The sequence below is a fragment of the Macrosteles quadrilineatus genome, unplaced genomic scaffold, assembly GCF_028750875.1.
Source record: "Macrosteles quadrilineatus isolate MER2022 unplaced genomic scaffold, UCM_ALF_1.0 Scaffold_4__1_contigs__length_99947679, whole genome shotgun sequence".
In the NCBI taxonomy this organism is placed as follows: Eukaryota; Metazoa; Arthropoda; class Insecta; order Hemiptera; family Cicadellidae; genus Macrosteles; species Macrosteles quadrilineatus.
Genome location: NW_026542597.1, coordinates 68,663,399 through 68,678,635, shown reverse-complemented (window position 1 = coordinate 68,678,635; position 15,237 = coordinate 68,663,399). Strand labels below are relative to the sequence as shown.

The window sequence follows — 15,237 nt, the reverse complement described above, 5'->3', positions numbered from 1 at the left end:
TTCTCCACTGACAAACCATGAGGTGTCCAAACTACAAACAAACAGTATTTCAATTTTGTTAATTTATATTATTACAGTATCTTGATTACTATTTTATTTTTTATATACAATAATAATGATTGTGCAACATTGAATTTCGTTTATAAAAATGCAAATCGTGACGTTAATGGCTGTTTACAGCGTTTTAATGAGTTTGTCATCTGTTTTTATACTATATTGGATTAACCGTATTTTTCATTACCCCCCCCCCTCTCCCTATTAACTCAGGTAATCGAGTATCTATTAGTAGTATTGTATTGTAGAAGTATTGTAACCTATGCTACTTGCTACTTGATTGTATTTTAACGAGCTTTATGTCAACAAAGCGGTTTGTGTTAACTCGCGGTGTAGCTGGACGTGTCTGTACCACGTGTTATCTATTATCTATCGCAGCAGATGAGCCATTCCGTGCCCTTTCTCTTAGATCTCACGACTTGCTAATCTTAAATAATAACTTTCTACACGAATCCTAAACTATCCTAAAATCCAATTTAACTAATTTAATTAAATAATATAACTATTACGGCGACTTCGTAATATATTTTGGATTGTTGTCACGTTGAACACTGTTGCAATTAGCTTTAGCCCCCCCCCATTTGAATTTTTTAGCCCCCCCCCCAAGAATTTCAATGACGCAGTCTGCGTCACAGCCCCCCCTTGTGGGCACCCCTGCGCTTGCAGATACTAGGCTGAAAAAAAATTGGTAGTTTAAATAATGATTAGGTTACCTTTTTTAAACCTTTTAATGATTATATCCCGCTTATGGTAATCTAAAACACATTTAAAAAATTGCCCGCGCGTTTATTGTATTGAGTATAAACAACTGGTACTAATAATTTGATTTTTAACAATGGCCCCCTGTTATTTACTTATCCGGTACACACAGATCTAAGATTTATTTGTACATTGTTTATTACTATATTTCACTGCACAAAGTACTAGCTGATATAGATTGTATAGATTTTTGCTATGGATTATAAACAAAACAATGACAGTCTGTTGGTAGCTATAACCCTTATAACAGTTGTTGCCTTATTTGTCATAAGTTCGCCTTATTTTGACAATGACCTTCAAACCTATAAAGACAGTTACGGTACTTATTTTATCTGCTTATTAATTGGCTTATATTGATTCCTAAACATAATTAACAATAATAATAACAATAATATAACAAACCACTCACCAAATATTTCTCTTTCTTTCCCACCACTTATCAAGATTCTTCGCTGTAGACCTTTTCCTTTTAGTGGAAAGTGTCAAATGTCGTTTGACACGAGTTTTCCTTGAAGTTCCAGGCATTTAAAAACTCACTTTTAACTATCTCTAAACTTCACAAACACAGTTATGCTACCAGTACACTATCGCCAAACATTCGCCCGAATGTTTCGCCGAATGTTCGCGTTAGTTTGCGACCGCGAATGTTGACGAATGTGAAGCCCAAACGATCCCGAACTAACCAAGTACACTATCGGCTAACTTCGGCCGAACTGTGTTGAGTCCAATATTGCGTATTCGTGGCAAAACATTCGCACCAAACCCCAAACCGCTAACGTCAAAGACTATTCTAGAAAATTATAGAGGAAATTCTATGATTTCCGTTACAGTAGTTTGAGTTAGACACCACTTGAATGTATCCTATGTTTCTTACTTCTCTGTGGCTTCGTAATGTAAAATTAATGCCAATTTTTTTTATTAAAATGTTTGTTGTCTTAAGCGATACTTTATTTATGTATATAGGCTATGCAATTAAATCATCCCACGGCCACAGAACAGGCTCACTACGGTATAGTTCCAAAAATAACAGTGATTCCTCATTAGAACACTCCATACTTTGTACAATTTATTTATATAAGATCTAGTAGTAAATAATTGATTAACAAAAACTAAAAGTATCTCTAACTACACCACCGCTGCAGTAAATACTGTAGAAAGAGTGTCCATGACTACGAATGACAGCGAGTGTGTACTGGCTGTGTTCGTGCCCGTCTGCGATCGGCATTCGTCCTAGTTCGTCTCCTTTGATTCGTGACGGGAGACTGCCAAAAAAGCGAGCGCACCCGAACACGAATGTTGGCGATGCGAACTACCCCAAATGTACACGAGCACAGTACACTATCGCGCTCGTCTTAGGCCCCTATTACACGAGGTAGCCTGGCGACGCACAGGCCACCAAACCTATAACCAGTTGAGTAGCCAGAATTTTACCGCCGTGGCGCCGTTGTTGTGAGTGCTTGTCTTGCACTTGTACTTGTTATGAGCGGTGTTTACAGTTAATAATGAGTGATTATAAGTATCTTCTCCTTCTGTTACTTCTGAAGAAAAGGAGGCAAAGGAAGAGAAAAATGTACGTTCATCCAATGCTTAGTGCAAGAGAATCAAAAGGGTTATATTACGCCCTTTTTGATGAGCTCTGTGCGGACAATACAAAATTTTTCAATTATTTTCGTATGTCACAATCTAGTTTCTTTGAGTTGTTAGGTCTCACAACACACAGCACAACGGTGTGCAAGTACCCCCGTGATATGAACTGACCGAGTGGCGACGTGATACTGGCGACCTAGTGTAATAAGCTCCATATGCTACAACGCAGCGTCGCCAATATGGGTAGCCAGTGGCTACCACAGTGGCGACGGGGCTCGGTAGCCAGTCGGTCGCCAAAGTGTGGCTGCGTCGCTGGCTATCCTCGTGTAATAACATCCATAAGAATCAATGCCCCATGACAAGCTGAGTAGCCAGTTTGGTCGCTGGCGACGTCGCCAGGCTACCTCGTGTAATAGGGGCCTTAGTTCGCCTACATTCGGCGATAGTGTACTGCAGGCATTAAACACAGAGGTAGAGTAGCGCCGGGTTTGACAGATGGAAACACGTGGATCAAGCATTGGAGGGGTGAGAAGCGGTGCTGAGAGGGGGATTTCCGGCGAGCTTCCCCGAGCTGCCGCTAGACGCCGGCACCGCACAGTGGTAATTTTTAATTTGCAGAGGTTTCCAAGATTACTCTTTTCGAATTAACCAATAATGATAGCTACGCACTCTAAACGGATTATAGTAGTAAAAAGACCAATCTATAGCCTAGTTCTGCGTTTTTAAAATTTTCAAATAACGTTTTTTAAATAAGTTACGGCTAGTCGAAAAGGCCCTTTTTTCTTGTAATAAAACTCAAGTTTATAAGGTGTGTAATAAAGATAATTGAAATATAGAAACGCAGAACTATAGAAAATTTCATCCTCTTTAATATGAGACCTTAAATTTGATTCTATCTTCAATGTAGCAGGTGAAAAGAGAAATCTTGCAAACCCTTGCATTCGGTTGCGCGTCAGGGGTAAAGCGCGCCCTTAACCACAATGGGCTCTGTTGCTAGTCTATTAAATAAATAACATTAGGTTTAACGAAACGAGTACCAAGGTTTGCTGCTACAAGGAAACTAATTAAGTGTGTTTTTAGTAAAATATTAACTGTTTAGTATAAAATAAATAAATCTGCAAAGTTTTATCAAAATATATCTATAAACAAAGAAACTACAACTTTTTACCATATTCTCCATAAGAATAACATAAGGATTTTAAATTTCCAATGTTTTGAATTTTCCCCGTTACCAATAATCGTACCAAAACCCTTTGATATACTTAACTATTTGTTTTTTAAGCTCTTTAAAAAGGTCTAGAGAGAAATTGGGAAATTTTACGTTTTAAGGGTCAAAATGGCAAAAAAACAAATTTTTAAAGTAGGCCTATAAAATAACTTATAAATAAAAAACGTTTAAAATGCCACGTTTTTAAACGCACCTTTTTTCGCCCATAGTGCATCACTGTTAACAGTATATTTTAAATTCAACCATTATATTCTTTTCCAGCATGAAATGTTCTATAATTTGATACCAAACCAGATTTTTTAACAATAATTTAAAATTTTACACTTTTTTTTTAAATGGAGGCCAAAAAACCGTATTTTGCGTAACAGTACAAATGTATATTTTTAGTATGTTTTTTATAAGTGTATTACATACCATTTCTAACTGGAATAATTTATGTTGCAATTAGTTCCACCTCAAACACTATTTCTACTGCATTACTAGGAGTGTCGGAGTTTCTATAAAGGCCCAAAAGTTATTGACTAAACAATAAACATCTGTCTACAGATTAATCATCTATTATCTATTATATTATTAAAGTGATACAATCAAATTTTATGTTAACGGTTAAGGTCATTTACCAAATAAAAATATGGGCATATGGCACATCAAAATGAAGCTTAGAGTGTGTAGATTTGCCAAATAGTATTGGTATGGACGAATTTTCTAAGGGCTCTGCCCCACAGGCTGATTTCCAAAGGGCTACGCCTGGCATGCTTCCAAAGTTTAAATGATTTAATTTAATTTAGTTAATGAAACAGCTGGTCAGTACAATGAACTGGTGTTTGTTTATTTTCTCGACAAAATATGTTTGTGACATTTTATGTAGATTGAGGAGGGTTATGTTTGGTTTTAAAGAAAGGTTGTATACGTTTTGTAAAGTATTGCTCAAAGTTTCATTTTGTAATTTATATAGTAAGCTACGTGTAAAGAGGCTTGACTAAAATTGAAGAGTTATGATAAAACAGGTCATTCATGAAGCATCAATATGAAAGGTATGTTTTCATATTATTTTGGATCTACTAACATCAAAAGTAGGGGTTTGAAAGTAATTAGGTTTACACTTTTAAATCAGTTTATATTTTCAAACTAAATCATAGAGTTGGTGTATTTTAAAATACACATCAGCACCACTTTAATAGCTCTCTAGGTCACATTTTCTTCCCGTTGCAAAGCACGGGTATAGCAGCTTGTTTGATGTATAAATCAAAACTAATAGTAAGAAAATCTATCATACAGTCAAACTCTAAAATTTGAAGTTACAAATCGTTACTGAAGCATAATATTTACTCTAATTACAAATACAAATTGGTTTAATTATTAAGAATAGTACTGCGGGTATTCGTAATACTCACTAGTGCGGACGTTAATCCACACCAGGGTGTATCGCATCCAAAGATCCATAAATTTAAACGAATGGTGTTTTGGCCTCAAATCGAAAATTAATGTAAATCGATCCGGGTCCAGGTCTTACAATGAAACATTCGGCAATAGTGTATTCCCTATAAGGGAAATTCCCTTATATAATTTTGTGTAAGTATTCAAATTTATAAAAAATTTAACATTTTCAATTGGAAATGTTTAACATTTTCCTATGAGCTAAATGACGATCATTAGCTAACCACAAGCTGTTTGCGCTGCGGTTGTTTTGGCATAAGACCTTTGTTGTAAATGATAATTGGTAAACCAGTACAGACTCTAAGTTAGTGGTTATCAGTGTAATCTCATAGAGATGAGGTCCATCCAGAACTATTAAATAACACAACGATTAGTTACCATATTACAAAATGAAGAACGAAACAACCGATTTTTTAAACAGTTAGGCATAAAACAATTTAATATTCTATAAAATATCATAGAGATAAGAGCCTATAAGATTAAGAGTATTTGGCAAGCTTTACAATAAATCCACCCCAAAAGGTTCATATTCTCAGATTGGTAAACTGATTTCAATAGGCCTAAATGTGTTTTATACGATTTATCCACATTTTCATCAACTAGAATTGAAGAATTTCCCCGAGGGATGTCTTACTTATAACTGATTTTAACGAACGATGCTTTTTGCATATAATATAACAACCCATACAGCACAGGATGTTTTAAAAATATTTTTTTAAATATTTAAAGTATATTTTAAAAATGCATCCTATTCCACCTCCAATGTATCTTAAAAATATTTTAATAAAATATTTTGTATTAATATTTTATAAATGTTATTACAAAATATTACTTAAAAAAAGGATTTAAATATTTTAAATAATAAAGATTTAGTATGAAAAGCATAATTATTAGTTGAGTAAATTGATTAAATAGTTCATAAAAACAAATTTTGATAAAAAAAACTAGAACAAATTTTTTTCTGTCCGGACGGGTCTTGAACCTGGTACCTTTGTGTTGTGAGCATCTTACATTACCTCTGAGCTACCTGCGCTTGTTGATACTGAGAGTTTTCAAGGGGTTAAAGAGTAGCCGACAGTTGTAATAGACGCAATACTTGTATTATTTTTGATACTACAGTTAATCTGTTTAGGCATCAAGTAGTTGAATTGTTTTTCTGGGAGTTGGATAGGATACTGGAATTTGAATATAGATTATTTAATTACCATTGGAATAGTAATGTTATTATAATTGATTCTTATAAGATTAATTAATCTTTCCCCTTCAATTGTTCATCTATAAAAAATTAGCTCAAATAAGTCAAAGAATATTAATTAAAAAAAAATTTATTATTATAATTGTAATATTTTAAGCAGGCGTTTCCCACTGTATCTAGTATCACAACATCATCTGACTATATTTATTATAGATCCAATTTATTATAGATCCAATTTACTATGGATCCCAACCGTGCCGACCATTTCCCAACGTTGGGCCAACAATAACAATGTGTGCTACTTGGGCGGACATCCGGTATGTTAAAAGTTTACTTTTATGATATAGTCTAAACATTTTGTTTAACTGTTTGGGGAAAAAAGGAATTATTTTTAGAGTGATTTTAAGATATCTTTAATATACGGTACATGCGATAGGCTACTTGAATTATTTTTAACCGTTTTTTTTTTGTAATGGCCCTAAAACAATTATTTAAGGAAAAAGAGATTTGTTGTCAAAATATATTTTTTTAATGTGTGGGAAATATATTTTACCCAGCTCGGTTGAAACAAATTACCAAAATATATTTTAAAAACTTAAACAGGCTATTTATAAAATATTTCTATAATATTCTTTAAAAACATTCTTAAAAGCTATATTTTTTTGGCAAATAAAATATTTAAAAAATATCTTTTACTAAATTATTTTGTCTTAATATATTAAAAATATTTTTTAAATATATTCAACTGAAAAATAAAAAATATTAACAAAATCTATTTTTAAGACCATTAAAAAATCATTTTAAAATATTTTAAAAATATTATGTTAACATATTATTCAAAAATTAAAAAAATTTATTTTAAAAATAATATTAAAATATATAAAATATTTTTAGGATGGATATATATTTTAAAAATATTTATAAAATATCCTTGTGCTGTCTGGGAACCCCTAAAACAAACGAGTACAGTACAATGGTTTCAGACCTTGGTCTTATTTAGTCTACTCTCACCCATCTCACATTCTGCTACCATTTACACATGGCTTTAAAATAACTCTACTTTTTTTGCTACTAATTGTTATAGTTAATTCATACATTTTTGAAATTTACAAGACTTGTAATAGGCTTTTAGCAGTTGGTAGAAACGGGTTGATTCAATTTTTTAAATTTAAATTCAGATTCCTTGAAAATAGATTTTGTTTCTTACTTCTGATTTGTCAAACTTAAAAAGGTTGAGTACGTATTCGTGTATTCAAACTGTGGTAGATTAAAGGCATTTTAAAGAATCATACAAAATCCAAAGTAAGAGTAATCGAGGCTAAAATTAATTAGTATGGCTCAATAAGTCATTTATTGGGCCAAACTAACAATAACTTGCATTAGCCAAGTCAATTTACAAGAAATTTAGTACATCTTAATACACCTAATTTCCTTACTAAAAAAAAGTCGTAAACTTGATATTTATCACATTCGTTGATCGTTAGCATTGTGTATAAATGTCAGCCTAAATTAGCAGGTGCACATCTAGCATTGATAGAGTTCCAATGGGTTTGCAGTAAACCAATAATTGTGTTGATGACAGAAATGAAAACAAATACAAACTTCTGTTTGGAGCCAACCTCATTGATTTTCAATTTTGCTTTTTGAGCTTAAAGTTTGTGGTTTTGAGGTGAATTTTCAAAGTATTGCATTTGTTATGGTAATCATTAATAGTAATGAATATGAAGTAGGTGCGTTTTGATTTGAAGGGTGTTAGGGTTAACTTAAAAGAGATATACAAAAGTTGTTTTTTACATTATTTACTCCACTGTAAACTTAAAATCTATAACTGTACACAACAAATATATATTTCTTTAATCAATAGTTCATTTCTGAACTATATTTTTATCACTGTATCTGTGTTGTCGTCTGCTCCATTGAATTCCGCTGGCCAACTACCCACCTCAATGCAGACAGTTCCCAATTTTATAATTTAATTGAATTTTTATTATGGTTTTGGTTTAACAGATTGTGATTTAAAAGGGTTTTACTGTAACTAATGTGTGAAGTGGCACTTAGCACTCGAGTTACACATTATATTTTTCCTACAGTTACTAGTGACGTACGATGATAAATCATTTACAAAGAAAACACCTCAATATAATATTCTTATTTCTTTGCCAAAAGACTGTTTTCTCATATAGATAAAATATTATATAGTCAGATGTTTTTAAATTGTTTTTGGTTAAAAACAAATAAGAGTTTGAGTTTTTGTTTTAATGTAATAAAGAAGATGGTTTTTGTTAACACTTATTTTGTCATTTTTTTTAATGTTTAATCGTCCGTGATATCAAATCAATTGAATCACGTATATTGACGATATCAATTGGCGACCGTGACAGGATTTTTAATTAAGAAATGACAAAATTAGGAGTTGAAGATTTGACAACTGAAATGCTGGAGAAAGGCCTGGAAGAAAGTGAGGAGAAGGAGACAGGAAGCAAAGCCTACGAGCTTCGACCACGGGTAGGACGAAATACCCAGTTGGTAGAACAAATATCACAACCTGACCCGGTGAGTACTCTACTGTCCAAAATTTCAGAGAAACTAGATATCCAATCTGAGAAACTTGACACACAGTCGGCAGATATTACTGAGAAACTTGACACACAGTCGGCAGATATTAATAGTAAAATGTCATCATTTATGGAACAAATTTCTCACAACTATTCAAAATTAGACAAAAGAATTGAATCATTGGAGTCAGATGTTGTCGTGACCATTGATAAAATTACAAAATTAGAAACAAATTTCGATGGTAACTCTGATAAATTAAATGAATTGGAAACTAAAATTGATTACATGGAAACTAAATTTCACAATAAAATTCAAGCTATCGGAACACAGATATCCTCACAGGAAAAGACAATTACTTGGAATAATCCAGAGTACCAACCATCATTCATGCCTGCTGTGGATCCCAAAATTATAAAAGACAGCTTACCGGAATTTCACGGCAGGTTAGAGGAATGTCCCACAGCGTTTTTAGCTACTAGTGAGTCTTTGTTAAAACGGACGTGTATACCGTCAGAAATTACTTCCGCAAACTCTCCGTGAAGCAACTCAAGCCGAAGATGATGAACAAGAAGCAGAAGACCATAACAATGCATCACCTGTGTATAACTTAAGGTCTAGAAAGAGGAAGATTTAAAATATATTGAGGGTTTTGGGGGGGATGATTGACGTACGATGATAAATCATTTACAAAGAAAACACCTCAATATAATATTCTTATTTCTTTGCCAAAAGACTGTTTTCTTATATAGATAAAATATTATATAGTCAGATGTTTTTAAATTGTTTTTGGTTAAAAACAAATAAGAGTTTGAGTTGTTGTTTTAATGTAATAAAGAAGATGGTTTTTGTTAACACTTATTTTGTCATTTTTTTTAATGTTTAATCGTCCGACGTACGATGATAAATCATTTACAAAGAAAACACCTCAATATAATATTCTTATTTCTTTGCCAAAAGACTGTTTTCTTATATAGATAAAATATTATATAGTCAGATGTTTTTAAATTGTTTTTGGTTAAAAACAAATAAGAGTTTGAGTTGTTGTTTTAATGTAATAAAGAAGATGGTTTTTGTTAACACTTATTTTGTCATTTTTTTTAATGTTTAATCGTCCGTGATATCAAATCAATTGAATCACGTATATTGACGATATCACTAGTTTTGCCAACTTATTTTAAAGCGTACACATATTACGGGCCTAATAAAAGCACAATGTTTTGTGTTTGTTGGTTAAAATACTGGATTGCAGCAAAAAAAAAAAAAAAAAAAAAAAAAATTAGTGAGGCAAAATTAAGTAAATTCAGCAATTATCTACTTGGCATGCTATAATCAGTGCAAGGAAGCCCACTATGTCAGGTAACTGTGGGAAAAGGTTATTGTATATGCATAGTATAAGTGTAACTGTGGTATCAAATGTTTTTGTTGTAATCTGTTGCATTGTTATTCACTTTGACACTTTGCGATCCAGTGCAGCAACAATGGAGGAGTTTGCTCGATGGGAAGCCTTTGACGACGCTCTAGACTTGTACTGCTTCTATGAGGAAGATCCGGACGCTGAGTACGTAGACTTGCTGCTAAACCCCGAGAGGTACACGGGGTACAGGGGCTACTCAGCTCACCGCATCTGGAACAGCATATACATGGAGAACTGCTTCAGGTGAAACCTTAGTTATGGATATAACTAAACATTCCGATGTTTAAGCTATAACCATGTTTAGAGTAAAATAAACTAAGTTGAATAATTGAGCCTCAAATACAAACTACACAGTAGATCCCTGCTAATCCGACCTTGGTTAGTACGACCGTCGACCTTTCGCTTGATTTGACGGTTCAGTTGCATATTGGTGACAATATTGTGACTATTTTCTATGGTGGTGTGGAGATCGTCTAGATGGCAATGGCGGCAAAAATCTTGTCTATCACCTGCGATCACAAAACATCATGATCTGTTTTTGTGTTATGCAAACATTAATTGTCATTCTCCTTGGCTTTATGATGAAATCTAAATAAGAATATTCAATTTCCAAAACTTTGGGAATCTTATATTTTGTACTTCCCTTTTTTAGGGAGTACTTAGGCACAGCAATAATATGTTTCTTTATTGAGACTGTAATCTTGATAAAGAAAGGTTATAAATTTCACGTTAGTTTTAATTACTGCATTTTATTCTGATATGTTAAATGACCTTAATTAATTGGTAATTTAAAAATTGTAATAGAAATGTGTCCAAGCACAGTTGCAAATTTGAACACAGCTTCATGACGTGATAGCTGGTAGAGCGTAAACAGATTCATTGTTTGTTTACATGCTATTGACAGAAAGTGAAGTAGAAACAACATTACACTTGTGCTAACGTTTTCACCAATCAGATAAAACCATCACTTACAGCCATTATTACACACCCCATTACTTACAGCCATTATTTTCCTCATTGTATTTTACTACCATATTGTGTTCCTGATAATTTATTTTGTTGTAAAATGTGTTTTATTTACCCATCAAAGCCCCATAAGAAATGTTGTTTCTATCAATCTACTATATATTATCAATATATTTAAGGAATATTAAACTTATTGCTTTGCAACAAGATAGTAGAAATAGATAATATGGATAAAATACAGGAGTTAAACACTGTAAAATTTCCATGTAGCCTAGCTAAAGTTATGTACATTTTAAGTTATTAACACATTGAGTGTGGTGAAAATATCAGTGGGTGCTTCCCCAGGGCCTGAAATTGTGTTTGATATGAAATCTTACGTTTTGTTCTCATAAGTGATGATCCAGGTCAGAAATGGTGTTTTGAGCTTAGAAAAAAAAAATAGCGTCTAAAATCTCTGGTCACCAGTGACGCTAGCCCAGGCAATGACGTCTATAGTAAAGATGTAAAAAAACACTCAAAATGTTTAATTGTGCTATATTTATTATTTACAGCCCCTTCCTCCCTCCCATCCATTGTTCTTTGCACGCAAACTGTGTCGTGGAACTGGTTGAAACAATCCCCTATGCATAATCCTGGTTTGTCTGGACAAGTGTGACAGAAAAAAACAAACTAATAAACATTAAACAATATTTTGTGTGTCATACAACAATAAAAAAAACAAAAGAAGTACTCCAATAAATGTAAAGTTATTAAATTTGTAAGTAGGAATTTACAGGGCACGGGTGACCGGCGCTGATCCCCGGGAACAGCGGGCGAAACACACGCAATAGATGTTAGGTTATGCTTTTAACGCACACACAATAACTCATGTCTACTCCTCAAGACCGTGCCACAACGTTTGATTCATTTCTGCAGGACCTGGCCAAGCACCGGTGACCAGACTGGTCCGCGGTGACCGGTGCGCACTCAATGTGTTAAGTGATGCATGCAACTATTTCACTTGTCTCTGGTTCATCTATATATAGTTTTATTCAATCTTGCTCTAATAGAGTGTAGAACTCAAAAAGTGTTTTACTTAAATCCTAATAAAGTTTTCAAGTGCTAAAAAACGACAATGTAATTTATTCAAAACCCTGTTGCTTACAATGTTGTGTCTTTGACTATAATTCATTTTTTGCAGGCCAAAACATAGCTTTGACGCTTACATCAAGTCCTCAAAACTGAACAGTAAGTTATTTCATAATACGAATCTTTACTTGTATAGGCCTAAGTGATTTATTTATTTTAATATATTAAATTGTTAGTTTTGTATCTTACGAGGAGAACTGTGTGCAAGCTGCACATTCTAATAGGATGATAAAAATAGCCCATCCTAGTTACCTGACTTTTACAATTGAGATGTAATTTTAAAGCTACGATCTGGTTCAGCGATGAATGCTAATTGAAAAAGTAATTTCAATTTCCTTTTGGCATTTACCTCCCAAGCCTTTATTTGTCTAGATTGTGCTTTTGAAAATTCAGTGCTGCTGGCCATGTTGCTTTACAAATCTATTGACACAAAGAAGCTTTAACAAATCCTCAAGTTAGTTTTAAGTTTAAATAATTTTAATCAGTTTATGAGTTTCTTCTTCTGTTTCGTAATGTGCTTATTATGTTCACAGACATGTGTTTGGAGAAGAGGGTGTTCTACAGAGTCATCTCTGGTATACATTCCAGCATCAACATTCATCTCAGTGCAAAATACCTACTTTCTGGTGAGTATTTTAGATTGGTGCTCTGAAATAAAGCTTAACACGTTCGCTACTGAGCGTCGCATATATGCGACGTCGCGGTCATTGCCACAGACCGAGGTATACATTTGAATCTTACACATAGACCGGCTCTCACTTGGATAACAGTACACACAGACCACGGGTGAAAACCTGTAAAACAGTTATCATTTACATTGTAATACGCTACAATTGTGTTTGTAAATAAATTATTCTTGTTTTTTTCTATTTTTTTTTTACCTTTTGTAATGTCGTTGTAAAGTTTGATACACATACATATTGTGTTTTTTATATGGTATAAAAGTTTTTAACCAGGTCTATTTTTGGTGAATTGAGAAATGCTTTGTTCGTACAAATAAATATTGAATATATGTAATATAAAATTGTTGATTTTCTCGTGAACTACTCGACTCGACTCGACTCGATACTCGAGTATTAGGGCTAATTACTCGACTCGACTCAAAAAAACACTACTCGCCCATCCCTAGTAGAGACCACTACAGGGAATTCAGTGCCTTCATATAGACCGTTACAAAGATAAAAGCATTTGAATTACATTAGAACCCCGGCGTAGATATGCGTCGGCAGTCTGTTTTAATGTGACTAGCCGTCGTATATATGCGACGGCAATCTATGGGTGGGAACCGGCCGTCGCATATGTGCATCACTGGTCCACGTGAATGGAAAATTTCGTACTATTGCAGTAGCGAACGTGTTAATGCAGAAGTACAATCAAGCAGAGATAATTTTTTTTCCATCCTGGTATGTTCTTGACAGCATCAATGTTCAAATAAACATATGGTAGCAAATACTCCGCTGCAGCAAACCTGTAGACTAAGCTAATTTCCATTTGCCTCATTGGAATTTTACTCAAATGTTTCCTTAAACAAGATATGTTTTTTTATTCTCTATTCAAACAACATTTGGATTTAGCCAGTACTAAGGTTTGCTGCTACGAGGAAGGCAAAAATTTTTCATTTGATTAGCACAGTATGCCTACACAATTTTTTATGAAAGGAACTATGTACTGCACCAGACTCCTGGTTGTGCTGTACATATATGATTATTCATCGTTTCTGTTGCAGACATTGGTGTGATCAACGGAGGAGGCAGGTGGGGTCCCAACCTGGTGGAGTTTGAACGCCGCTTCAGTCCGGAGACGACCAACGGGGAAGGCCCTGAGTGGATACGCAACTTGTACTTTGTCTACCTACTAGAGATGAGGGCGTTGGCAAAGGCAGCTCCGTACTTGGAACAGGAGGAGTACTTCACTGGTCGCCACGAGGACGACAGCGATACTAAGGATGCTGTTGTGAACTTGCTACAAGTCATCAAGTGGGTGTTTAATATAGAAAATGATGTATGAATAGTTAAACCCTTTGCGGTCGAATGGCGAGTATAGGTCGCCGAAAAATGAAAAAAAAATTACCTCAAAGGGTTAAGGTAAAGTCAATGTTTCAGTATCATCTGGCTATCGATACAAGTATACATCACATTCCCATGTTAAAAATGTAGTTATTTAGAATGAAAATGAACGTATTTGAATTGAGCAGCTGGCAAATGGGGCTGATGTAAACTACTGATGTCTGTCGAATTATGTCAACTTTTAATACAAAACATGCTTAAAGGACAACTTATTGTATACTGTAGCAACTAGCGGTACACCCGTGCTTCGATACGGAAACTTTCATATCAGTCGAAATTTTTAACACATTAGGTGCCAAATCATCATAAAATAAATCACACATATAAAACTGCGTATTAACATACCATGATAGTTCATGGTTCGTGTCTATATTTTTAGGCTGTGGTCTTAGGTTAGTCCGATTTTACAGGTAAATAATTTAGATTCACAGGCCTTGATGTATTTTGTTGAGATTTCAGGATTGGCTCTTTTTGTGGCTCTAAACGTTGAAGTGCCCGCTAGACAGGGATTGGGCAAATCTGAATATTTTCACGGGATTACGCTCCTTCATCATTTGACATATAAAAAAAATTTAATATATATTTAAATTTGACATATAATTCACCATTCCGATAAACCTCGAAAACAAATGTGAACAGTTGTGAAGTCACAACCAGCTCACACAACCCACCGAAGGTAAACAGCTTAGACATTTCATAGAAGTATTCCCCGGAATTAAGGTAATTATTCCCGTCACTGTCGTGGGATAAGATTGAGAAGTATTCCCAGTTCCTCACAACATGTTAAACAATTGCTTCGCGCACAGTTAGTTTGTGTATGTTGTAAGTATATGTATGTATGTATGTA

General features: G+C 34.0%; 1 protein-coding gene across 2 annotated transcripts in view; it reads left to right on the top strand.

Moving 5' to 3' along the window:
* Positions 1-15,237, top strand: part of LOC128991592 (ero1-like protein) — a 37,621-nt gene that overhangs the window by 16,373 nt on the left and 6,011 nt on the right. For both annotated transcript variants that reach the window (XM_054414611.1, XM_054414612.1), the window contains exons 6-9: positions 10,285-10,473; positions 12,377-12,423; positions 12,858-12,950; positions 14,051-14,300. In XM_054414611.1, coding sequence (XP_054270586.1) covers positions 10,285-10,473; positions 12,377-12,423; positions 12,858-12,950; positions 14,051-14,300 — 579 coding nt within the window. The remainder of the gene's footprint in view (positions 1-10,284; positions 10,474-12,376; positions 12,424-12,857; positions 12,951-14,050; positions 14,301-15,237) is intronic.